The 25895-nt window shown below is 40.8% G+C and overlaps 1 protein-coding gene across 1 annotated transcript in view; it reads left to right on the plus strand.

The window, feature by feature from the left end:
* LOC132815407 (brain and acute leukemia cytoplasmic protein-like) overlaps window positions 1-13920 on the plus strand; it is a 40640-nt gene extending 26720 nt beyond the window's left edge. Inside the window, exons 2-3 of the mRNA XM_060824308.1 lie at window positions 1520-1701; window positions 13699-13920. Coding sequence (XP_060680291.1) covers window positions 1520-1701; window positions 13699-13824 — 308 coding nt within the window. The 3' untranslated portion in view covers window positions 13825-13920. The remainder of the gene's footprint in view (window positions 1-1519; window positions 1702-13698) is intronic.
* Window positions 13921-25895: the final 11975 nt, after the last annotated feature.

Here is a 25895-nt window from a genome sequence, read left to right on the forward strand (position 1 = left end):
CCTCAAAACACTTTAAGAAGGTAGCACAGACCCTAATTTTTCGACTTGTTTCAGGCAGATGTCAGGTGGATATCCCAGAAGTGATGCAGCTGGTTAAACCGCTTGGCTTCAAGTAAGCCAGAATTTATTTACACACCACCAAAGGAATCACAAACAGAAGAAAACAGGATTGAGAATAACAATGATGTGAAAACCCAACTGACACGATATTCCCCACAACTTAACAAAGAGTTGTTCCAATTTCCTGCAACGTCCCATAAACACACCTCTTGGCAAAGAGGTTAATTCAAACACAGGTTCTTACAGGAGAGAGATGGCAGAGAGAATCAACTAGGGATCATTTGCTGAAGCATGGAACGTCTTCACTCCAGCAGCTTCTCTGGGTTTATAGCTAAAACTAAACCAAGCTGGCAAAACTTCCTGAATTGGCCACTCCCCTTTCATTGTACAAGTGTTTTTAAAAAAACCAAAAAGCCCTTTTCCCTGATTGTTGCCTTAGGCAGTATCTGTTAGCTACAATCAAAGTAGCCTAACCCAGACAAAATAGGAACGACCTTTTACAACCCCTTTTGAAAAGAAAACAAGGACCACATAACCTTGTTGAAGGAACAACATTGTCACACAGCACAGGGAGAATTTTCATAATCCCATATGTATTTTCAAGATGAATGAAATTGACCTTCAAAAGTCATATCCTACCAATCATGTAACCAGCCTCACTCACTGGTCATATCACTACCCTCACCTATCAGCAATCCCAACCCTTCAACTCAATGTGCTTTATTATACCATCACACATTTAGCACAGCGGTAAGCCTCGCACTCAAACCTTGCATCTCATATACACTTGTAACTCTGCAATCACACATTCATGGCAGATAGATACTTTAAAGCATTAGAAGTTCACATCACAGGAGCAGACCAGTCGGCTCAGCTTACCTTTTGTTGAGCAATCCAAATTTGCCACTCTCTCGCTGCAGCTTAGTCTCTCTTCATCTGTTTCAAATATACTCCAATTTTCTCTTAGGAAAAAGAATAGGTGTGATATTGATTTTTGATTTGGCAATGCAAAACAAATGATGGATTTGTGGAATAGAAAAAATAATGCCACCACATTAGAACCATTGTATAACTGTGTGGAGTAGTTGTTGAACATGCATTCTGTTTCCACATAAAATATTTCATGTTTGACATTCCAATACTACACAACAAAAGACCCAAAACAGTGCTGCGAGTAATTTAGTTCACTGTCCTTCTCCTTCACCCACCAAGGTTTAGAATCACTTATGCTGTCTATAAACTTCCTGATGGAACTAGGTTCATGGTGCATATGAATGTTGAATCTTGCTCATACAGACTATCATCACAGTTTCTCAGGATGTCCAAAGAGACTATTGTTTTAAGGATATCTGGATCAATCTTGGGTTGAGGAGTTCTTTATGTGCCATTTGTCTGTATTAGTAATGTTTCATTTGCTGATTGAGAATGCAGCAATTTTTTAAAATCCTGTTTTGAACAGATACTCTAGAAGGAGGAATCCAAACCCAGACCCATGTGACTGTGTCTTCTAATGTACATGAAAAAGTGAGCACTGATAAAAAGACATCAACTGTTGGGACAAATACACAGATTGGAAAACAACACCTAACACAAGGCCCACCAACTATGAAACAGAAAAGACGGTTATTCAGAACAGAAGAGGTATGTTTGTAATGCATAATAGTGTTACAACCTGAGCGATGTTATATATTATTAATAGAGAATTAATGAAATGGCAACTTACTACATTTATTTTTAAGTCAGTTTCAACTTTAAGTAAATTTTTGATTTGACCAATTGTTGGCAGTTTTAGGGTAATTTGTCACAAAGATACACAGAAAAGTCCAAATAAGCTTATTTTCAATCTCCTGATATATTCAAGCAATGTTTTATTTTAATATATATGGTGTATGTCTTGAAATCCCAGTTTTCCTCTGGATTAACTCTGGAGTTCTCATTCTGGAGGCACTGAATTTTCCACTCGGCAGTTAAATTCAGAATTTCCTCTGGGAATTTCCCTTCTATAGACTCTGTACTTGCTAAGGTTCTGGAAGTAAAACACCACTGGTGCTTTCAGTTTTAAGTTACAGCCTCATGCAGGAACATTTTTTTGCTGGGCACAGTTGCTAAAATCACTTTCTTCCTGAGCTAAAGGAAATATGTTTAAAATTACTTTTTCTTAGTCCAATCGATTGAAAATAGAGACATGACTTGTGTCATTGTGCATACTTCATGGTGGGGTCATGCAGTTCGAATTACATATCTCCTATCTGGGAATGAGTCTAATTGAACCATTTTTAACATTCCAAGCAAAATGGCTCACAGCATGACAAATATAAGAAATTGTATCATGATATCTTTACCTGCTCACTTTCTATTCCCAACTCTGACCCCCAATTAACCATTGCCATAAGGAATTCCTGATGCTTTGCTAACTACAGCTGAGTAAAGTTTCCTCACACACTGCATTGCACTGGACAATGACCAGGATAAAATGCTCATGAAGGAGATTTGCACAAATGAATGCGGTATCTTGTGTAAATCTGCTGCATGATAGTAGCTATATGAGCCTCTGCGTCTATGTCTTCTTCTTTGACAATAACTCCAAAGCTCCTTCTGAGGATGCTTTCTCCCACCTCCAACCTTCATCCACGACTTGGTCATTCCCCGCTGGCATTGTGCCCACTCTAGAGCCCTTCATTGCTGACTACCAATGTCTGCCTCGATTTCTTTTCCCCCTCATACACTCCAACCTCCCCTCCTCCAAACATACAGCACTCTACTCTGTCTGCACCAGCTTCCAGTTCACCATCAAACCCGCTGACAAAGGCGCGCAGTGGTATTCTGGAGAATGGACCTCTAAATCGCAGAGTCTGAACGCCAACTCTCTGACACCACATCCTACCTCCCCCTTGCCCATGACCCCACCGCGACCCTCATGCCAAAATCACTCGCACTGTCTGTGCCCTCATTGCCTCCGATGATCTCCCCTCCATTGCCTCCATCTCTTTGTCACTCAGCCCAGACTGCCTGGCTCTACATGCTCTCCAAGATCCACAAGCACAACTACCCCAGCCATCCCATTGTCTCGGCATGGTCCTGCCCCACCGAACTCATCTCGTCCTACCTCAACTCCATCCTCTCCTCCTTAGTTTAGGCACTTCCCACCTACATCCGCAACACCAACCATGTCCTCCATCTCTTCAGTAGTCTCCAGTTCCCCGAACCCCAGAGCTTTATCTTCAATATGGACATGCAGTCCTTATACATGTCCATACCCTACCAGGATGGCCTCCAGGCCCTCCGCTTCTTCACCTCCAACAGACCCATCCAGTTCCTCTCCACCAATGCCATCCTTCGCCTCGCCGAACTGGTCCTCACCCTCAACAACTTTTCCTTTAACTCCTCCCAATTCCTCAAAATCAAGGGGGTGGCCATGGGCACCCGGATGGGCCCCAGCTATGCCTGCCTCTTTGTCGGCTATACTGTACCTACATAGACACTGTGCCCAACTTGTCCGCTGTTACATCGATGACTGTATCGGTGCAGTGTCCTGCACCCAGGCTGAACTGGAGCAGTTAATCGACTTCACCAACAACTTTCACCCTGCCCTCAAATTCATTTAATCCATCTTGGACACTTTCCGCCCCTTTCTTAACCTCTCCATTTCCATCTCTGTCAATTGACTCCAGACAAGCGTTCACTACAAACCCACAGACTCCATCACTTCCTGGATTACACCAACTCACATCGTGTATCCTGCAAGAACTCCAACCCATTCTCCCAGTTCCTCCACCACATTTGCTTGGACATTCCATTCCCAAGAATCCCAGATCTCCACCTGCTTTGAACAATGTGCTTTTCCTCCCTCTGTCATCCAAACACCAGGTACTGAGAAATAGGATCTATTTATATTTGGAAAGGAATGAGCTTATCGGTGATGGGCAATATGGTTTTGTGCAGGGAAGATCATGCCTTACCAAACTGATAGAGTTCTTCGAGGAAGTGACCAAGTTGTTAGATGAAGGAAGGGCTGTTAATGTTATATACATGGACTTTAGTAAGGCGTTTGATCAGGTTCCCCATTGTAGACTAATGGACAAAGTGAAGTCACATGGTATGCAGGGTGTTCCAGCTAGGTGGATAAAGAACTGGTTGAGCAACAGGAGACAGAGAGTAGTAGTTGAAGGGAGTTTCTCAAAATGGAGAAAGGTGACCAGTGGTGTTCCACAGGGGTCAGTGTTGGGGCCACTGTTGTTTGTGATATACATAAATGATCTAGAAGAGGGCACTGTTGATATGATCAGCAAGTTTGTAGATGACACAAAGATTGGTGGAGTGGCAGAAAGCATAAGGGACTGTCAGAGAATACAGGAGGATATACATACACTAGAGAGTTGGGCAGTAAAGCTGCAGATGGTTTTCAATCCTGAAAAATGTGAGGTGATGCATTTAGGCAAGTCTAATTCTAGGGTGAATTATACAATGAATGGAAGAGCTTTGGAAAAATTTGATGGGCAGAGGGATCTGGGAGTGCAGGTCCATTGTACCCTGAAGGTTGCTGCACAGGTGGATAGAGTGGTCAAGAAGGCATATAGTATGCTTGCCTTCATCAGACAGGGTATTGAGTATAAGAGCTGGCAAGTCATGTTAAAATTGTACAAGACATTGGTTCGGCCACATTTAGAATACTGTGTACAGTTCTGGTCGCCACATTACCGAAAGGATGTGGACACTTTGTAAAAGATGCAGAGAAGGTTTACGAGAATGTTGCTTGGTATGGAAGGTGCTAGCTATGAAGAAAGGTTGAGTAGGTTAGGTTTATTTTCACTAGAAAAAAGGAGATTGAGGGAGAACCTGATTGAGGTTTACAAAATCATAAAGGGTATAGACAGGATGGGTAGATACAAGCTTTTTCCTCGAGGTGAAGGATTCAATAACGAGAGGTCATGCTTTCAAAGTGAGAGGTGGAAAGTTTAAGGGGGATACACGCGGTAAGTACTTCACACAGAGGATGGTGGGTGTTTGGAACACATTGCCAGCAGAGGTGGTAGAGGCAGGCACGGTAGATTCATTTAAGATGCATCTGGACAGATGCATGAGTAGGTGGGAAGCAGAGGGATACAGATGCTTAGGAATTGGCCGACACTTTTAGACAGTACATTTGGATCGGCTCAGGCGTGGAGGGCCGAAGGGCCTGTTGCTGGGCTGTAAATTTTCTTTGTTCTTTGTTCAGACAGCCCTCCACTGTACCACCTCCATTCCTTGTTCCACTGTTATAAACCCCTCTGCCTCCAAATGCAACAATGACAGAGTCCCCCTTGTCCTCACCTACCACCCCACTAGCCTCGACGCATCATCTTTAAACACTTCTGCCAACTCCAACTTGACCCCACCACGAAGAACATCTTCCCCTCCCCACCACTCTCTGCATTCCTCAGGACCATTTCCTTTGACAATCCTTGGTTTGTGCCACTCTCCCCACCAACCCTCCCCCTCAAACCTCCAGGTACCTTTCCCTGCAACTGTAAAAGATGCAAAACTTGCCAGTATACCACCTCATTCACCTCCATCCAGGGCCCCAAACAGTCCATCCAGGTGAGACAGAGATTCACCTGCCTCTGTTCCAACCTAGTTTACTGCATCGGGTTTCTTAGGGAAGGGTTTGCCGATCATCTCAGTTGGGCCCACAGGGGCTGACTGGACCTTCCAGTCACCACTCATTTTAATTCCCCTTCCCACTCCATTTCCTATATGACCATACTTGGCCTGCTCCACTGCCACAACGAACCAAACAGCTAATTGGAGGAACAACATTTTGTCTTCTACCTGGGCAATCTACAGCTTGGAGGACTCAACATTGAGTTCTCCAATTTCAGATAACCTCCCTTCCCATCCCCCGATTCCCTTCTCAGCCCCTCCCCCTCCGTTCCACTCTTCCATCCCACCAACCGGATTCATTCCTCCCATTGCCCAACCAGCTCATACCCTCTATCTGTCTTCACCTATTCCCCACCTCACCACCGTACCCCCACCATCCTCTTTTTCTGCAACTCCCACACCCAGTCCTGAAGAAGGGTTACACCCAAAACGTCCTCCTCTCCACCTCCTGATGCTGCCTGACCTGTTGTGTTCTTCCAGCCTCCTGCCTGTCTATGTGTGAAAATAGCTGTCAATGAAAGTGGACTATGCCTTTGAAGAGTCAAGTAAACATAAACAAATTTCCAAAAGTTAAGCTGGGAATTCTGTTTGCGAATCTTCATTCATCCTGCATGGTGTAAATTGCCAGAACTGCTTCTTCTGACAACCTACACAAAATGGAAGGACAGATTTTAGAGTGTTAACTTTCAGCTAATTATCTTTGGTTTGATTCATTTTGAAATAACAGAATAATCTACCAGTAAGACAATTCAAACAGGGATGATGGCTACTCTCAAAACATTAATGAAGAGTCATACTGGACTCAAAACATTAACTTTGTTTCTCTCCCCACAGATGCTTCCAGACCTGCTGAGTTTTTTCCAGCATTTTCTTTGTTTGTTTCAGATTTTCTGCATTTGCAATATTGTACTTCTTTGCTTATTACACATAGGGCTACATTTGTGACTGTGTTCCTGGACATTATATTCAGAACAGTTAATGTTGAGGACATATGGTAAGTAATATTTGAGATTAGGAAGCATTTCTAAACCTATTTAAACACATGCACCTTTCTCACTTCACACTGGCACTAATGGCAAACAAAAACAGGGCAGTTCACAGCTGAGATTTTAGGAATGAAGATTTCCTCTGGATTAGGTATAGAAAATGTTGAAAAATAATTCATGACATTTAATGGCAGATGGGTTTGTAGTTTTAAATATGAACATTAAGGAAAATGAATGATTAAATAAGGAATATATGATGGCAGTATGTTTTATCCGCTTACACTTTTCAGCTTCCAAGCTCTGATTTTGTTTATATTCCATTCATCGTTCTTATTTCAATGTATTTTATTTGCAGCCCAAACTTTTGGAAATTTGTTTATGTTCACTCTGCCCTTGAGAGAAATAGACATTTACAATTTTCACTGCACTGTTGTTGTTTGGGCGCATGCTACTTTTATGACTTACCGTGAACACCTGAATTATGCATTGTTTTGAAGATTTCACACCGATCTGAAGCAATATACCATCTGACAAAACCTTTCCCACTTCTTTGGTTCAATCCCAAACACAGAATTTAGGGATTTGTCGCTTAGGAATCAGATCAAATAGAGATGTATGAAAAGAAAACAAGGTGACTGCCCCAAAATCTACCCCTGTTAGAACATATATGAAGCCAACATCACTGAGTATACACATTACCTTCTGCCAGCTTTCCATTCACAGTTTGTCAAAACGTCAACATGCAAAACCAGAGAGAATGCTATGCAGATTCTACAACAAAACTGTTGATATTTGCATTCTTATCTACGTGATCATTAACTTTACTATCAATAATAATAAATAAATAACAAATAGTAATACCAAATTTTTCCAGATAATTGTTATTTAATGGTCTGTATTGAAGGATATTCACAACTTCTGGAGTTCTCAACAAAGGGTCAGCTTGTGAATGTCTGAAGTTCTTGACTCATTACAGCAGAACATCAGATGGGAACCAGAAGAAAGATTTGTAACAGTCACAACATTTTTGTCAACAATATGGAGATGAATTTCCACTGAGGCTCTCCAAATGATTGGGAAATCCATTTGGAAATCTGCCTTATCTCACTGAGTATTTAAACAAGTGAAAAGATCAGTGATGGGCCCTTTACTTTTATATAGATATTTTTATTGGGAATTTAACATTTTGACAAATTTACAAAAATAAGCAGAATTTTCAAGCACAAACATTAATATAAAAATAGATCTTAAATATATAATCATCAAAATTCAACTAATCCACAATCATCCAGAGTGTATAGTTGAGTCGCTTACATCCTTCAAATAAGAGAAAATGTTCTCTAATACACTCATAACAGTATGATAAAAAGGAAGTTATTTCCAAACAATAAGAACAAAAAAAAATTAAACATGTTTGAATGGAGATCTTCCCCCTTGTTCTCAGGGGGCCTTACTACCTTTCCAACGTTCCACCATATCCTCTCCCAAACAGTGTCCCACCCTCGACCCGGGCGCTCCTTAATAGGATTTAGATATAATACCGAGCTAGAGTTAACAGTGAGCTCCGCACCCCCACCCCTCCCCACCCATACCTGAGTATATCTGCTAGCATCAATGCCACGTACAAACACACATAACTATAAAATTACAACTCCAACAAATTACAGTTAAGTATAATAACATAGCAAGGAAGACAACCCCGCTCCCAGAGGCAAAAGTAAAGTAGAATAAAGTATCCATTTCTCCCCACGGAGTGTGGGAGAGGCAAGCCAACATAAATTGTCTCTTACGATTTATTTAACAGAGTCTAAAAGTTTCTTGGCCTCTTCCGATGATCTAAAATTATACTCGGATCCTTCGTGGGTAAAGCATAACGTCGCTGGGTAGCGTAAGGTGTATTGAATATCTAAGTCCCTTAAACATTTCTTCACCTCATCAAATGCCTTCCTTCTTCGTGCCAAAGCCGGGGAGAAGTCCTGAAATAACATAATCTTGGATCCTTCATGAATCATAGCTTTAGGATCCTTTCCAAGCTTTCTGGAGGCATCCAGGAGTATCTGCCTCTCCCTATAACTCTGCAGCCGGAACAGGACCGGGCGTGGGCGCTGGTTTGGGCCAGATCCGCGTACTGCGACCCGGTAGGCCCACTCCACCCTTACCCGGTCAGTTTCAGCCCCCAGGTTTAAAAGCTGGGGCAACCATCGCTCCAGAAATGCTACTAACTGTTCTTTCCCTTCTTGTTCTTGAAGGCCCAGCAATCGAATATTCTTTCTCCGATTTCTGTTGTCAATATCATCCATGTAGATTTCAAAGGCCCGGACTCTCTGCTCCAGAGCTCGCACCTGTTCTGCAGCTGTTTGTGCTGCAGCCTCGGAGGTCGTGGCCTTTAGCTCCGCCCCCTCCACTCGGCCCTGTAATTCCTCGAGAGCCTGGCTGTACTTTTGTAACTTTTCTTCGAATGCATTCCATCTCTGTCTGGATTCTGCGATGAAATTGACGAGTGTCGTTTCCAGCCTGGCAATCATCTCTTCAAGGCCTGTTTTTACATCAGCTGCAGCCACAGGAGAGGAGGGTGGGGGAGGGGTCTTTGTTTTCTGAGAGCTGCGGGGTCCCTTTGATTTACTCATTATCCACTCAGTATTAGACTGTTTAAATATAATATTCAGCAGCTAATTAAGATTAAAGAAATTTTTTGGGTGGTTTGGCAAGTGTGGTGGGGGCAGGAAACCCACTTTTCCCAGGTTTTGGGAAGGGCTCTGTAGACTCAGACTTGCTGAGTCGCCGCCATCTTGGATCTCCGATGGGCCCTTTACTATTCACATTACACATTAATGATTTCAACAATGGGATGGAGACAGAACATCCTCAAGCAATCCTTTACTGGTTTAAACCAGTGGCTCCTAGCCCCACTCCCGCAGTTTCATTTGAATTAGTAGGTGAGATTTTCCCATTCCTCAAAATGGTAGATCAGATGATTGGAAGTGTAAAGAATCAGATGCTGAAAATGTGTTGCTGGTTAAAGCACAGCACATCATTCCTGATGAAGGGCTTATGCCCGAAACGTCGAATTTCCTATTCCTTGGATGCTGCCTAACCTGCTGTGCTTTAACCAGCAACACATTTTCAGCTGTGATCTCCAGCATCTGCAGACCTCATTTTTTACCTAAAGAATCAGATGGGTTAGCACTGGAGAGATATTTGTCCCCTTTCTGTCACCTCAGCAATCAAATTCCGAGTGAAAAAATCCTTTTCAATCCGCTACCAATTAAACCTCTTAAGTAGTCAATTAATAGACATGAAAGGGCATCCTGACAGGGAGGCCACAGCATCCTGTCAGCTGGATTGTTAGTGAGGTTTTGCCTCCATTTGTCCCACTTTTCATTTTTTATGTTAAAAGTGATCAATTGCTAAATTGTCTCAATTCATGTCTAAGAATAAAATCATGCACAAGTTTTGCTTGTGGATTTGAATAAATGATGTAGTCTGTTATTTTAGTGTGATAGTAGATAAATCTAATCATTATTTATTAGAACAGCCTGTTCACATTAACAATGAGATCCTTGATGGGGGTTGTTAGCCTGGGCCAATCAGGGAGCTCGGGCTGACAGATATAATCATGAGACACACACAGCATTGCCCTTTGATGTGAAGGGCACTGCTTGTCACTGGCCTCTCGGGTGTTTTCCTATTTTCCTGGTGGTGGAAATTAAATAAAGATTTGTGCACTTTATGTCTCTCACTGTGTCTCACACCTGCACACACACACCATGGGTGCTGGGGAAAAATAAGCACTACCGCAGTTAGGCGGTAGTGTGGGGGGTTAATAATAAAAAAAAACATGAGACACCTTGTGTCTCTCACTGTGTCTCACACCTACACATACCACACCATCGGTGCTGTGGAAAAATAAGCACTACCACAGTTAGGCGGTAGTGTGGAGGTAAAAGAAAAAAGAAAAGAAAAAAAAATTTTAAAAAGAATAAACATCAGACACATTGTGTCTCTCACTGTGTCTCACACCTGCACACACACAACATGGGTGCTGGGGGGAAAAAATAAGCACTACTGCAGTTAGGCAGTAGTATGGGAGTAAAAAAAATTTAAAAGTAAGAAAATAAAACGTGAGATTCAGAGAGTCCTCATTCTAGGGACTGGCTTTGATCTGACTGGTCAGAGCCCATGTACTGTCCACATGTAAATAATGGGCGATTTGGGGATCAGATACAGGCCTCTGTGTAGTTATTTCACAGAGATAAACAATTGGTGTGGTCATGACGGTTAACCAACTTGAGTAGATGAGAATCAGTTTAAACTGTTTGCTTGTAGATCTTATCTTTGATCACAACAAAAGTTCTGAATGACAGTGAAACTCAGAAAGACCAAAGGTCTGAAGCAAAGGTTGCTGAATAACATTGGACTCAGAAGGTAACATTAAATCTGAGCAAGAATTCAACAATGTGATAGTTAGTGATGAGGATGCTTGCTTGCCAATGTGGAATAATTGAGGCTTGCTAGCAAATCAGTTAGAAACATTAATTACTCTCCAGAATTGGTAATGTGAAAAACAAACAAAACAGAAATTGCTGGAGAAACTCAGCAAATCCAGCAGCATCTGTGAAGAAAAACAGAATTATCATTTTGTGTGTGGTATGACTACTTCAGAACATATATTGCGAAGAGCTGGGACTGGCAATTGCTTGTACATTCTGGGCATTCTTTACATTTAAGATTTCTAGACATGGCTATAGTAGTACACTTTACTGTGTGTAATCAAAAGCTGAATGTTTTAACACAGAAACAGCTGCAACTCCCAGACATATGGCATCATGGTTCTTGCATCCATGAATGTGTTAGCAAAAGGAATAATTATTTTTTAACAGAGTAGCGAGGCTGGGCAATTTTCAGGTGTGACAGTTTTGTGTACCTGATTGTTCAAGAACTGTAATGCTCTTCATCCAAATTTGCTCATCCAAACTTGAGTTTCCATGATTTTTGTTTCTGTCTACCATCAGCTCTTATGCCTTCAGCTGCCTGGGTCCTTAATTCTGGAATTCCCTGTTTAGACTCTGCCTCTGTTTCTGTCTGCCTCCTCCTTAAAGATCTTCTTTAAAGCCTACCTTTTTCAACAAGCTTTTGGTTGCATATTTCTTTGCGTGGCTGTGTGTCTAATCGATTACTATTATGATCGGCATGGGAATTGCTAATCCATTAAAACATTATTAATGCAAGTTATTGTTGGCTGTACTGAGAATATCAACAAAACATAATAACACTTCATAATAAATATAATACTGGTAAAGTACTTTGGAATATCTCGAGAATGTGCAAGCCACCATATTAATATTAATATAAGTTATATAACTTGCTTTAATGATTGTGTTAGATAACTACAAAGGAATATTGGAAACATGCAAGGCAAATGGTCATTGCCTAAATCCAATATTTCACGCCTACATACAGAACTAAATGATTGAATGACCAAATCTTTTGTTTTTATGTTACTTTACTTGTCAAGGCATCAATGTTAATCCAAGTGAAATGAGGCACCAGCACAAAACATCATCCATGCCAAACATAATTTAAAACAAATGCAAATGTTTCTGTTACAAAACTATTTGTAAACAAGAGCCGCTAAGGTAACAATGTGGTAAAGAACCCCACTGTCATAGGCAAAGTTTCAGGTTAAAAACAGCCTGAAGAGATATAATAAATATATATTTTGCCAAAAATATGCTGCGACTTGACTGTAATCTAGTTCTGGGAATGGGTTGATGATTTGAAGCAGGGACTTGCTATCTTGAATTGCCAATGTCAACCTAGCTCAACTGAGGTATCATCGTGGTCAAAAAATTAAAGGAACTGGTCAACCTACTTTATCGCTTCTGTTCCATCACTGTAGTAACTGAGATTTGCTTCTGGGCCAGAAAGGAACCTCTTTATTCCATGTAAATTGGTATCATGGGGTGGAACATTTCCAGGGCTGGAATATATGCAAGCAGAAGACATGGGAACAAGGAGTTGGCCATTCAGTCCCTTGACCCTGTTTCATCATTCAATTTGACCATGGCTGATTTGTGGCCAAACTTCATATACTGCATTTGGTCTGTATCCTTCACTAGCTCTGCTTAACAAAGATTCATCGATTTCAGATTTATAATTAAAACAGATCCTGCATTCAGTTGCGGAAGAGAATTCCAAACATCTTCCACCTATTGTAGATGACAGATAATGTGGCCCATTGAATCATAGAACAGAATCCTAGAATCCCTACAGGGTGGAAACAAGCCATTTGGCTCATTGAGTCCACACTGACCCTCCAAAGAGCATCCTACACAGACCCAGCACCTACCCCATCCTTGCATTTCCCACAGTTAATCTACCTAACCTGCACATCCCTGGACACTATGGACAATTTAGCATGGCCAATGTACCTAACCTGTATATCATTGGACTGTGGGATGATACCTGAGCACCTGGAGGAAACCCATGCAGACGCGGAGAGAGTGTACAAACTCTACACAGTCGTCCAGGTGGAACTACCATGCTACCCCCAGCAAATTACTTCTCCTTTAGGAATTTCTCCCATGGATTCAACCTCCTTGCTAGCTGGAGCCACTTTCTAGGTGCCCAGTATTCTGCCAGGAGTCAATTATTTGTCGTCAGAAGCTCATGAAGAGTAATACCGTCCTCAAAATGGCTAAGCCATCCCTCTGGCAGGAACAAACTAGTAGTGCAGCCACACCTTACTTCTTCCACATCTGCTCCTATGCACTAATTATTGGTTATCAAGCTGTAACAATTTTTCAGACACATCACCTCTAGTCACTTGTTCTCAGGTATTCAATTTTCTGCCATGAACTTTACCTGCATACATGTCAAGCCTATAATGGGATCAGACAGATACTTAACTTATTGACATGTGGCAATCATTTTGCTGTGCATCTTAATTCTGTATTGTAATATGATGTCTCTGATTGTTCTTATATTTAATAACTTGTTTCTGCTCACTTAGAAGAAAAAATGGGATTCCAACAAGATGCCAGCAAAAGAAGTCAGCATTCGTGTCACAAAAAGTATCTGTTCGGTTGAGTCAGATGAAAAAAAAGGACAACTGCATGAAATAAAGGAAAACAATTAACCCAGGAGCTTACGGGGCACAGAGATCAATACTGTGCTCTCTACAATAGATCCATTGCCTCAGAAAAAGACTAGCAACAATGAAACACTGAAAAATACCTACTAAGTTGAGTGGAAAATAATTATTTCTTTGTGCCTTGAGAATCAACATTTGAAGATTTGTGGAAAAATTTGTTCATGTAGATCTTCTTAAAATATTTTTTCAGAAAGCAAATGTAATCAATGTGCCAAAATGTATCATTGATTTTAGCTGAAATTTTAAGTGTACACAAGATCTAAGTAACTTGAATTATGCACGTTGGTTTTTCTGATAAATCTGTTGGTCTTTTCTGCAGATGGAACCAAACAGACAATTATACACTAATTAAAAGACCTCTTCAGTTCTCATTGAGCTATGTAAGCTGGTTTCAAACCTCTTTAAAAAAAGCTTTTGATCCTCTCTCAATGTTTCTATCCTGTCCAGGTTTTTGTCATTAAGGTTTGGCAGATTAAGTGTATTCCACGTGAATTCCCTCGGTATTGTTTTAAATTGCCTAAAATAAATTCTTAATACATTCACTCTTCATTTCTAATTCCTTTTCCCCCGTGCAATGTTCTATTTGTTTGTGCCACAAAACATATTTTGTGGTGAATTACCCATCTGTATTTTTGTCTCTTTCACCCTGGCAGTTACCACTTACAGCATCTGAGTGGGATTAAAGAGTCTTATCGTGGCCAGTATTAATGCTGCAGAGTAAGATATAGGTTTAATTCTAACTCTCCAAATCAGAGCAATTTGCTGTCATCCACTGTTCCAGAGGATCAGCCATTTGAGGGGATGGGTTTCCAGTGACACAGTGGGTAATATTCTGCCTCTGAGCTAGATGCTCCTAATTCAAGTCTACTTTCAAGACTTGATGGCCTCAGAAGGTGTGTCCATAATGCAACCAAACATGATGATTATCATGACTACCAGTTCATAAATCCTTCCCATACATGCCAATGGCAGACAGTAAAAGTTGGCAACATTCCCAGTCAGCAATATGATAGTAAAAGAATTGGAGCCTCCATCGTCACTAGACATAGCATTGAGGTGCACTCACAATGCTAAGGCATATAATGTGAGGTGCTGAAAAAATGGGATTAGAATAGTTTTTTTTTGTTTTCACACATCATGGACATGATGGACTGAAAAAGCCTTTCTCTGCACTGTAGATCTTTCTGAATCTAGGACTCTCAGCCCATTTGATACACATGACTGAGCCACCACATAACAATAGGCAATTGAAAAGTGAACTGAAGTCAGTTCTAACTTCAGATATTTCATACACATATGCAATCATACAATTTACAGTATAGAGGTAATCAGTTGACCGATCATATCTGTACTAACTCCCAAGAGAGCTATCCAGCTAGTCACATTCTCCAGCCCTATCTTCATGGCCCTCTAAATTCGTCATTTTCTAATATATATCTCACTCTCTTTTAAAACTTCTGATGGAATTCGCTTTCATCACACTCCCAGGCAATGCATTCTTTATCTTAACAACTTTCTGAATAAAGATGTTTCTCCTCATCTCACCCCTATCTCCATTGCTGACAATCCAAAAATTGTGACCCATAGTTATTAACACACTCAGTAGTGAAAGCAGAATATCCTTCTTTAATTTTGAGCACCTCATTAAGGTCACCACTTCATTGTATCTGCCCCAAGGAGAATAAGCACAATTTTTCTAATATTTCTAACATATTATATCTAAAATCCCTCATTCCTGGTTCCATTCTAGTAAATCTCCTTTGCACTCTTTCCAGAGCTTTAACGTCCTTCCTCAAATAAGCTGCTCAAAACTAATCACAAAACTCCAAATGTGGACTGACCAATGATTTGTAAAGATGTAGCATCACTTTCTTGCTTTTACACTCATGCCTTTACTTATAAACAATTAGGAGAATGTGAGGACTGCAGATGCTGGAAATCAGAGACAATGAGTGTGGTGCTGGAAAAGCTCAGCCAGTCAGGCAGCATCCGAGGAGCAGGAGAGTCGATGTTTCGAGCATAAGCCCTTCATCAGGAATGAGGGAAGAAAGTGAGGACAGCAGAAGCTGGAGATCAGAGGTGATGAGTGTGGTGCCGGTCAGGCAGCATCCAAGGAGCAGGAGAGTCAACGTTTCAGGCCTAAGCCCTTCCTCATTCCTGATGAAGAGCTTATGCCCAAAACATCAACTCTCCTGCTCCTCAGATGCTGTCTGACTGGATGTGCTTTTCCTGCACCACCTTCTATGCCTCTACTCTAAGAATTTTATAAGCCTTTTTAACAACTGTTTCAATTTGCCTGGCTGCCTTCAGAGAATTATGAATTAGAATCCCATACTTCTTCTGTTCCTGTAGTCCCCTCAAAGGTGTACCTTTGAGCCTGTATTGTCTCACCATACATTACCTCACATTTCTCTGCATTGAAATTCATCTGAAATTCATGTGCCTGCCTATTTGGCTAACTTGTTAATGTCCCTCTGAATCACTCAGCATCAACTTCACAATTCACTATTCTCCCTAGCTTAATATTATCCAAACATTTAGAGATACTGTCCTCTACACCCACATCCAAACCATTTAAAATATCAAAAGAAAGCAAAGGTCCTGTGGACTATCATTTTCAACTCATCTCAAATCTGAGAAATGCCCATCTATACCCACCTTCAGTTTTCTATCTTGTAGCCAACGTCTAATCCATGCTGGCAAAGACCGATCAATCCCAAACATTTCTAATTTGCTAACCAACCTGGCATGTGATACCCAATCAAATGCTTTCTACTAGTCCAAACATACAACATCACAGCACTGTCCTCATCCACTGCCTGTGTCACCTCATCAAAGAATTCAATCAATTTGTCAGACATGACCTGCCCTGACAAAGCCATGTTGACTATGAAGTATTAACTTATTTTTCTCCAAATACATGGTTACTGTGCTGTATTTTGGCCTTCATCTGTATTCCCCCTTTGATGTCAAAATAATAGGCCTGTGGTTTCCTGGGATATCCTTTGCCCCTTTTTTTTAAACAACAGTGTCACATTCACAATTTTCCAGTTTCCCAGGACTAATACTGCATTCAGAGAGGCCAGGAAAGTTTCTGTCAACTGGTCTGCAATTTGCTTCTTTACCTCTTCCAGCAATCTATAATGAATCCCGTCTGGGCGTGGTGACTTCTCTACCTGGAATGCTGCCAGCCTTTTTAGTACCAGTATATCACTATACTACTCAGTTGCTCACATTTTCAACTAAGCCATTGTCACCATCTTCTAATTTGGTAAACACAGAAGGAAAGTAATTTAGTAATTCTGTCATACTCTTTTCTTCAGAGAGCAGCTTACCTTGTTTGGTTCTTCTGGGACCCATTCTATCCTTCACTAATCTTTTACAATTAATAAGCTTGAAGAACATATCACTATTTGGTTTAGCACTGGCCTGCTATCTTTTTGTCATGCTATCTCTTAGTCATCCTTATTCCACTTTCGCCTCTCTCCTGCATTTGAGACACTTTTTCTGATTTCTATGGTTATTATTATTCCAGTACGTATCATATACCACCTTTCCCTTTCTTATTTTCACATTTATATCCTTATTCATCCAGGCATTCTAGTTTTGGATACCCTGTATTTATGTTTCAACTCTAAGTACCATGCTTGCACCCTACTCTGTTTTGAAACTCTGCCATTTCTCTTCTGCTGTTTTATCCATCAAAATGTATTTCCAATCAATCTGTGGTGGTTCAACTTTTAGATGCCTGAAATCTGACCTTTTCCAATCTGGAATCTTAATCATTGATTGATGTTTATCCATTACGCTTGCATGAACAAAAAAAATGTACTGACTTTATTCCTTAGCAACCGACAAAAGGTTATCCAAGACCTTTTGATTAAAGTATGAGGGGAGGGTACAAGTCAATTTCACAACTGCTTTAATTTGAGTTATTACTGTTTTATATTTTCATTGTCTTTGAGTTTGGGCTTTTAATTGCAAAATAAGTAATATGATACAAAGTAACTTTGAATCCCTTTATTAATTCACTTAAAAATATTCCTTTGCATGTTTAATGCAATCCTAGCAAATTCATGCCAGCATTTTGTTTAATATATTTTGTGGTTACATACAAGAACCAAGTTGTGTTCATGCCCCATTGATATTCTTGCCGATCTATATTGGTTCCTGGATCCAAAAACCTTGATTCTAATTTGTTCACACTGGGCCAAATCTCCTGGACCCACTTGAAGTTTTAGCAGGATGGGAGGGGAACTTAAGTGGGTGGAAGGCAAAGAATTCCAGTACTCACTGACACAGTCTCTAAAATACTGATTATTTATTGTGTCCTGGACAACCAAGCTCAATGACAGCTCCGTGGTTTGTTGGTCACTGGAGATGGAGATGGAGATGGAGAGATCCAGGAAGGGAAGGGAGGTGTCCAAGTTGGTCCAGGTGAATTTGAGGTTGGGGTGAAAGGTGTTAGTGAAGTTGGTGAACTGTTCAACCTCCTCGTGGGAGCAAAAGGTGGCACCGACACAATCATCGATATAACAGAGGAACAGGTGGGGTTGATGCCAGTGTAACTGTGGAAGGTGGACTGTTCCACGTACACAACAAAGAGGCAGGCATAGCTGGGTCCCATGTGGGTGCCTCTCCATCTCCATCTCCATCTCTGGTAACAGACTAACCACAGACATCTACTGCAAGCCCACTGACTCCCATAGCTTCCTAGACTACACCTCCTCCCACCCTACCACCTGTAAAGACATCATCCCTTATTCCCAATTCCTCTGCCTCCACTGCATCTGTTTTCAGGATAACCAATACCACCATAGAAACTCCGAGATGGCCTCCTTTTTCCAAGATCACAATTCCTTCCCACGTGGTCAACGATGCCCTCCAGCGCATCTCGTCCACTTCCCGCACCTCCACCCTTGAACCCCACCCCTCCCAACGCTACAAGGACAGAACTTCCCTGGTCCTCACCTTCCACCCGACCAACCTCCTTAAAGATCGCATCATCCTCCACCACTTCCACTACCTACATACAGACCCTAACACCAGATATATTTTTCTCTCCGTACCCCTATCAGCATTCAGGAGACACCATTCCCTCGGTGACTCTCTCATCAGATCCACATCCCACCCCCCACAACCAGTTCACACCCCACTCCTGGCACCTTTCTATGCCACTGCAGGAAGTGCAAAACCTGCACCCACACCTCCCGCCTTACCTCCATCCAAGGCCCCAAAGGATCCATCCACATCTGACAGTCATTTATCTATACCTCCACTAATGTCATCTATTGTATCCGCTGCATCCAATGTGGTCTCCTCTACATTGGGGAGACAGGATGCCAACTTGCAGATTGTTTCAGAGAATATCTCTGGGACACCTGCACCAACTAACCCCATCACTCTGTGGCTGAACACTTCAACTCTCCCTCCCACTCTGCCAAGGCCATGTAGGCCTCCTCCATTGTCAAACCCTTACCACCCAAAGCCTGGAGGAAGGACGCCTCATACTCCGCCTTGGAACCCTCCAATGACATGGGATCAATATGGATTTCACCAGTTTCCTCATTTCCCCTCCCTCAACGTTATCCCAGTCCCAAATCTCCAACTGGGCACCGTCCTCTTGTTCAACACCTTTCCCACCTAACTGCTCCACCCTCCTCTCTGACCTATCACCTTCTCCCCCACCTTCATCTACCTATCGCATTCTCAGCAACCTTGCCCCCGATCGTACCCCCCTCCCAATTATCTCTCAGCCTCCCTGGCCCACAAAAGCCTATTCCTGATGAAGGGCTTATGCCTGAAATGTCAATTCTCCTACTTCTCAGATGCTGCCTGACCTGCTGTGCTTTTCCAGTGTCACACTCTCTACTCTGATCTCCAGCATTTTCCAGCATTTTCTCTTTTGGTTCCAGCATCTGCAGTCCTCACTTTCTTCTCGGTGGCTTTGTACACCCAAAGTAATTCCGAGGTGGGGAATTTCTGGGTGCCATAAGTGGCCATAAATTAAAATAATCCTGATGCTTTACTTACTTGCCTCCGATAACTTTGGTGTGTATCATCTGGTGGTCCAGAACCTAGCGGTGTCTGAACTGCTGGGGGCGCTCCTGAGCAGATGCAATCTTCTTGTCCTGATATGAAGAAGGCAGTTAGCTCCCTGGCAGAAAGGCAGGGTACCTATGGAATATCCTGAGATGATTTTCCCTGCATGGTCAGCTGTCACTCCTCCTCTTAAGTCAGAGCATAATGATGCCTCACTCACCCCCTGAGGAATGGAGGGCATGGAGGATGGTCTTGGCCCCTCTTGCTTAGCATGTGAAATAATGTACTCCTGGCTTGATAGACTACAGACTCAAGTGCATATGTGACAGATACTGACTGCTATGCTGGACATGACTCTCCACATGGTATTATACCTACAGATCAAGGTGTCAATTCCCAGAGCTATGATTGTTGTTTTTCTGTTACTGGTAAGCATAATATGCTCCTGGAAAGGGGCATGTATTTGAGGAATGAAGAGTTCTGAGTCAACAATATTTCTGCTTGGTTAAAGAGTTAGGGTACATGGAAAACAATAAAGCATTTATGAGATTCGTGTGATTGAGGTACCTGGAAGCATTTCATTCTGAAGCCATTTTTGTGGTTACGTCCTTCTCCCCCATAATGCTCCAGTGAAACTGCATCCATTTTCTGAATTGAGATGGAAGGTCTGATATTATCTGAGATGCTCAGTGCTATTGCTCCTTCTTTATGTTTTATCTGTCAACCTCCCACATGTCAGACACTACAATGTAACTGGTCCTATATTGATCAGCCTAATTAACTGAGATGCATACTACAGTGACCAAGAGATACCTGATGGAGATGTCTGTCAGCCAATGTTTGGTGTGACAATCCTCTGTAGTCAATGCCTCTTGCAATGCTTCTTGCCCCTATGAGTGTGAATTGGCATCAAATAGACAGTGTTACTCACTGTGGAGGAGTGCAACAGATCATTCATCCTTTAGTAGTATTGGAGCCACATTTTATTGGGCAACCTCCAAGCAACGACCCACTGCAGCAATCCAGGCTATCTTTGTCAGTCAGAATGGCCTCCTGTTTCCCACAGACAGAGTACATCCCATGTCCCCTGACAGCCTATAGGATAACATCAATTAAGGCAATGTGAGGTGGGGGTGACTAAGAGAGGATGACTAATTTTCCTGTCTTATATGATGGTGTACAGGTGTCTTTTGAATATGGTTCCCAGAAGCTGGAGTCTAGAAGGTCCTGACAGGTGTCAGAATTTCCTGTCATCTGCTAATAAGGTTTGTCATTCTATTCACACATACCTTTGCAATGAGCTGAGAACATAATGGTGTGAGACAATGAGACCCACCCACACATAGAGGTAACTGCCATTTTTAGACCCGAAGATACATGTCTTGTTTTTAAAAATAAGGTCCCACACCATGTAGTCAAATCCCAATATGGCCTTGCCTCTCACTAATCTGCATTCATAGTGCAAGCTTTGCCTCCAGCAGAATATTTGTATCTATTGTGGCAACAGTTATGTTAACTCTGTGATGTGGTATTGAAAGATTTAGTGGAAGCTTATTACATGTCCTGACGTATGCATATACTCCAGGCATGCTTCCACAAACATGTAATGCTTCAAGTTATTTTAGTTAAGATGGGATCTGAAATATTTATACTGTTAGGTCATATTTCACAAATGTTAGCTGTCATTGTCTTAATTAGGTCATTGGCTTCATTAAAGAGACAACTAGCGGTGATGTAACCTGAGAGCTCCCATACCTCAAATAGGGAGAAACATTGAGAAGAAGAGTCCTTCATTGCAACCTTAGCTGGTGTGGGATTTGAAGTCACACAGTTAGCATCACTCTATGCAAGACAGCTGGCCAGCCAACCGAGCTAACTGATTTCCTGGCTGTATTTCATAAACAGTGGTGATATCATGAATATGTCTCTTAAAACACACTGTAAAATAACTATGAGACATAAAACAAGCTCTGTAGCTCTACATAAAGGCAGAGTATGGCAGATGCCAGAAATCTGGAAATAAACACACAGAATGCTGGGGAAACTCAGCAGGTCTAGCATTATCTGTAGAGATTCAGATCTGGTTCTAAAAAGAGTCATACCAGACTTAAACCTAACTCTGTTTTTCTCTCTTCACAGATGCTGCCAGCATTCTCTTTGTTTATCCCTAGCTCTAGAGGTACAATACTCCAAGATTTCTATATTCATCCAATTCTAGTCTCTGTGTATTCCTGACTTCCTTTCTCCTATCATTGCGCCTTCATCTGTCAATGCCTTAAACTGCAAAATTCCCTTTGTTGTTATTTAATCTCCAGCTTCCTATGTCCTCCTTTAAGATACTCCTTCACTTATCTCTGACTAATATTTTGTTCCCTGTCTTATGTTTCCTTTGATGTAGCTCTGTAGCAATTATTTTTTGATTAGGCTGCTATGAAGCACCTTGGAGCATTTCACTACATTGAAGGTGCTTTATAGATATGAATTGTTGTTGATACCTTATAGGAATATTTAATTTTCCTTCCTAAATCTACTTATGTTATTAAACTTACATGAGGAGACCACACCCATTGCTGTAAAGAATAGTTTTAATGGAACAACAACAAAAAACAATTAAATTCTAAATAGTACCTGATGGAACATGATATATTTATGTTAATACAAACAAGTTTGAGTGGAAACTTGAAACACAAACCCATTTTGAAAATGATTAGTATTTTGAACATTGTATTCACCTAAGTTGTAATTCACTCCAAAGCAGAAACACTATTCTGATAGTTTTATGAGAAAAAGATCTCAATATGTAATTTTGAATTAAATTAGGTCTACCTAGAATGTAAACATCCTTTCAAGCCCAGTGAGCATTGCATTGTCACCTCTGGAAACTTGAATTCCATAATTTTACATTATCATTTTACTAAGTTTCAATTGTCACTTGTTTAATGCTTTGTTACAGTGCACTACTGGGGCTATTTAAACTGTTTGTATATTTAAAAGAGCAAAACATAAAACCTCATTGTGGTAATCAAGTGCATTCACAATATGCATAATGTACCTTAAACATTTGTATGACCATGGCGGGTTTTTTTTAAACACAGTTTCAGAGGCCTCGCTGCAGAGAAATATTTTTAAGGTTTGGGACAGTCCTGTGAAGTCCTTGGCTGTATTAGCCAGTGCTCCGATGAAGTGGATATATAGATAACAAAGTTACCTTAGAGTGCCACGTAAGTGTTAGAAGAAGGAGATCTAAATGCATCAAAACAACATATGAAAGACCATGAAGGTTTTATTTTAAAAGGTCGATCTAACATTTGCTTGTCGGATGGAAGGATGCTTGAAGCTTAACTGAGCCGATAAAATCCTGAAGTGACTACTTCAAGCTGTTATATTTAAATATGATTGTATAATGGCTCCAAGAAGAAGATATCTGTAATTTCAGTCTAAAAGTTGAAGTCACAAGTGACTTAAAGTTACAGAGGTGTTAGATACAGAGACTCTACTCTTACTGTGTATTGTCTTGTTGGTTTGTTTAGATTATATCTTGATTTTGTCTGTTAATAACTTTTGTTTTATTGTGAAGCCAATTCTGCAGCATTGCATGTTATTGTTCAATGAAATTCCACTCGTTAAAACCAAAACAGATCAAAATATGACCTATCAAACTAGATTTCTGTCTAGGATCTGAAATGTCAGGTAATAACATCAGTTGTATTTATAACAAAAGTCATCTGTTTACATCTTTCTATTATTAAGAAGTGGCTTGAAATGTTCACTGAATTGTAATTGCTGTCAAAAATGGATTCAGTCATAACATGAGACTTAAATAAAGGCAAATTACTGCAGATGCTAGAATACTGAACTAAATGCAAAGCTGAAGAAACTCCCCAGGTCTGGTAGCTACTGTAGAGAAATAAGACAGCTAATCTTTTGAGTCTAGTATGATTACCTTTAGAACTGACAAAGAGTCATACTAGACTCAAATCATTAACTCTTTTCTCTCTCAAAGAAATTAATTTTGATGTGTCAAAGAATGACCAGAAAAGTTACATCTTCTTCAAGGTGGGTTCCACTCATCCTGTTCATGTACAAGCAAATTTGGTCCTAGCATGTGTCCTTAACTGAGCACATCTGAAATAAATTTCCTGGTCACCTTCCAACAACTTACCAACAACTTGACATCCAGTCCTGGTGATTCATCACAGCCATAAGAATTTATCTCTTAAATGTATTCCCAGTTTCTGATAAATATTACACTTAACTTTCTCAAGTACTTTTGACAGTAAATAAAGATGATGGAATGTATTCACATTGACCTTTATTAATGTACATCCAAAAATATTAGAAATTCACAAAATGGATAGAAAATATGTGTACATCTCAATATGCTAATGTGTCACTCATGAAGGATAAAATAATAACGTTTAAACTAAGATGCATGATTCATAATTTTGTGGATCTATTGCAAAGAATGACTGACATAGGCTTCTGTTTAGTCCACATGCACAAAGCTGAAAGGGTTCAAGCAACACTTAATCAAGCAAACGGCTCAGCTTCATATGGTTTTTTTCTGTGACTTTGAATCAAATTCAAAAGACTTCTGGATGTCCTACTTACATTTCCTCCTTTATATTTAGGGTTAAAAGCTACATAAAAATATCTAATATGTTTTCTATTTCTGTGTACATGCCAACTGCTGAGGAGGTCTAACTATATCAAAACAGCTGGTTTTATGTAACTAAACAACAAAAAGTTTTATTTTAACATTTGCTTGTCAGATAGAAGGATACTTGAAGCTTAACTGGGCATTCTTATGACTGCAAAACTATAACTAAAGGCACCAGGAAGAAAGTATTAGTTTCATTATGAAAGTAAAACAGCTATTTTCAACTGTCCAAAATGACAGAGAAGTACAGGTTTAATGTGAACATTTGCACAGCAGTTTCATTAATAATTTGGAATGCGCTAGAACCTCCTGTGCAATGATTGTGGAATTGAATCAAGAAAAGCATTTGAAAGGAAAGTACACCAAATGCAGACTTGCAGCCCGCTGCCATTATTTTTACCATAACACCTTAGGTTTTTGAGTTTGATCTCTCAGAGCAAAATTCCCCAGCAATGTAGTCCCTTCAAATCTGGATTTATCTAGTTAACCCAGAATGCTAATAATAGATCTTTGCTAGCTTAACTGATATTGACTTTGTTTCTGAAGTAGGAATGCCTTACTGACATATTGAAGCTATTTTATTTCTTGTTTCTGAAATGATTTAGTTATTTTTCTGTGATGCATTTGGCATAATATTTTGCTCAGTGAATTATCAGCATTCTACCTGGATGCAACACTATGTGTTGGCTAGCATATATTCATTTGACATTGTACTGGAATACAATGACCACATATGCAATTTTGGTTATGTGAAAGCATAAAATAAATTACATTCCATTTGCAAATAAAAGTGTAATGAATATGGTATGTTCTTATATGTTTCCCTTTTTCTGTTTTCAATATAGTATATTGAAGTTTGTTGCAGTGCCAACAATATAAACTGAAATTGGGGTTGATTCACAGATCCACCTAAAAAGCAGATCATTGCTATATGCCCTCGGTAATAGATCATCACTACCCTAATATATTATAAAATTTTAATTCATAATGTTCTACAACTGAGAATGCCTGTTTCCCTGGTGCCCTGGCTGCTTTTGGCCCCAGATCTCAGGCTGCTCCCAGCTCCGGGTCTCACACTCCTTACAGCTTCAAGCCTCAGGCTGCTCCCAGCTCCGGGTCTCACACTCCTCACAGCTCCAGGCTTCCAGCTGCTCCTAGCTCCAGGTCTTGCACTTCTCACAGCTTCAGACCTCAGGCTGCTCCCAGCTCCAGGTCTCACACTCCTCACAGCTTCAAGCCTCAGGCTGCTCCCAGCTCCAAGTCTCACACTCCCCCCAGTTTCAAGTCTCAGGCTGCTCTTAACTCCAAGCCTTGGGCTGTTTGATAATCTAGCCCTTGGGCTGTTTCTGGTTCC

This window comes from Hemiscyllium ocellatum, chromosome 4 (genome assembly GCF_020745735.1).
Source record: "Hemiscyllium ocellatum isolate sHemOce1 chromosome 4, sHemOce1.pat.X.cur, whole genome shotgun sequence".
Lineage (NCBI taxonomy): Eukaryota > Metazoa > Chordata > Chondrichthyes > Orectolobiformes > Hemiscylliidae > Hemiscyllium > Hemiscyllium ocellatum.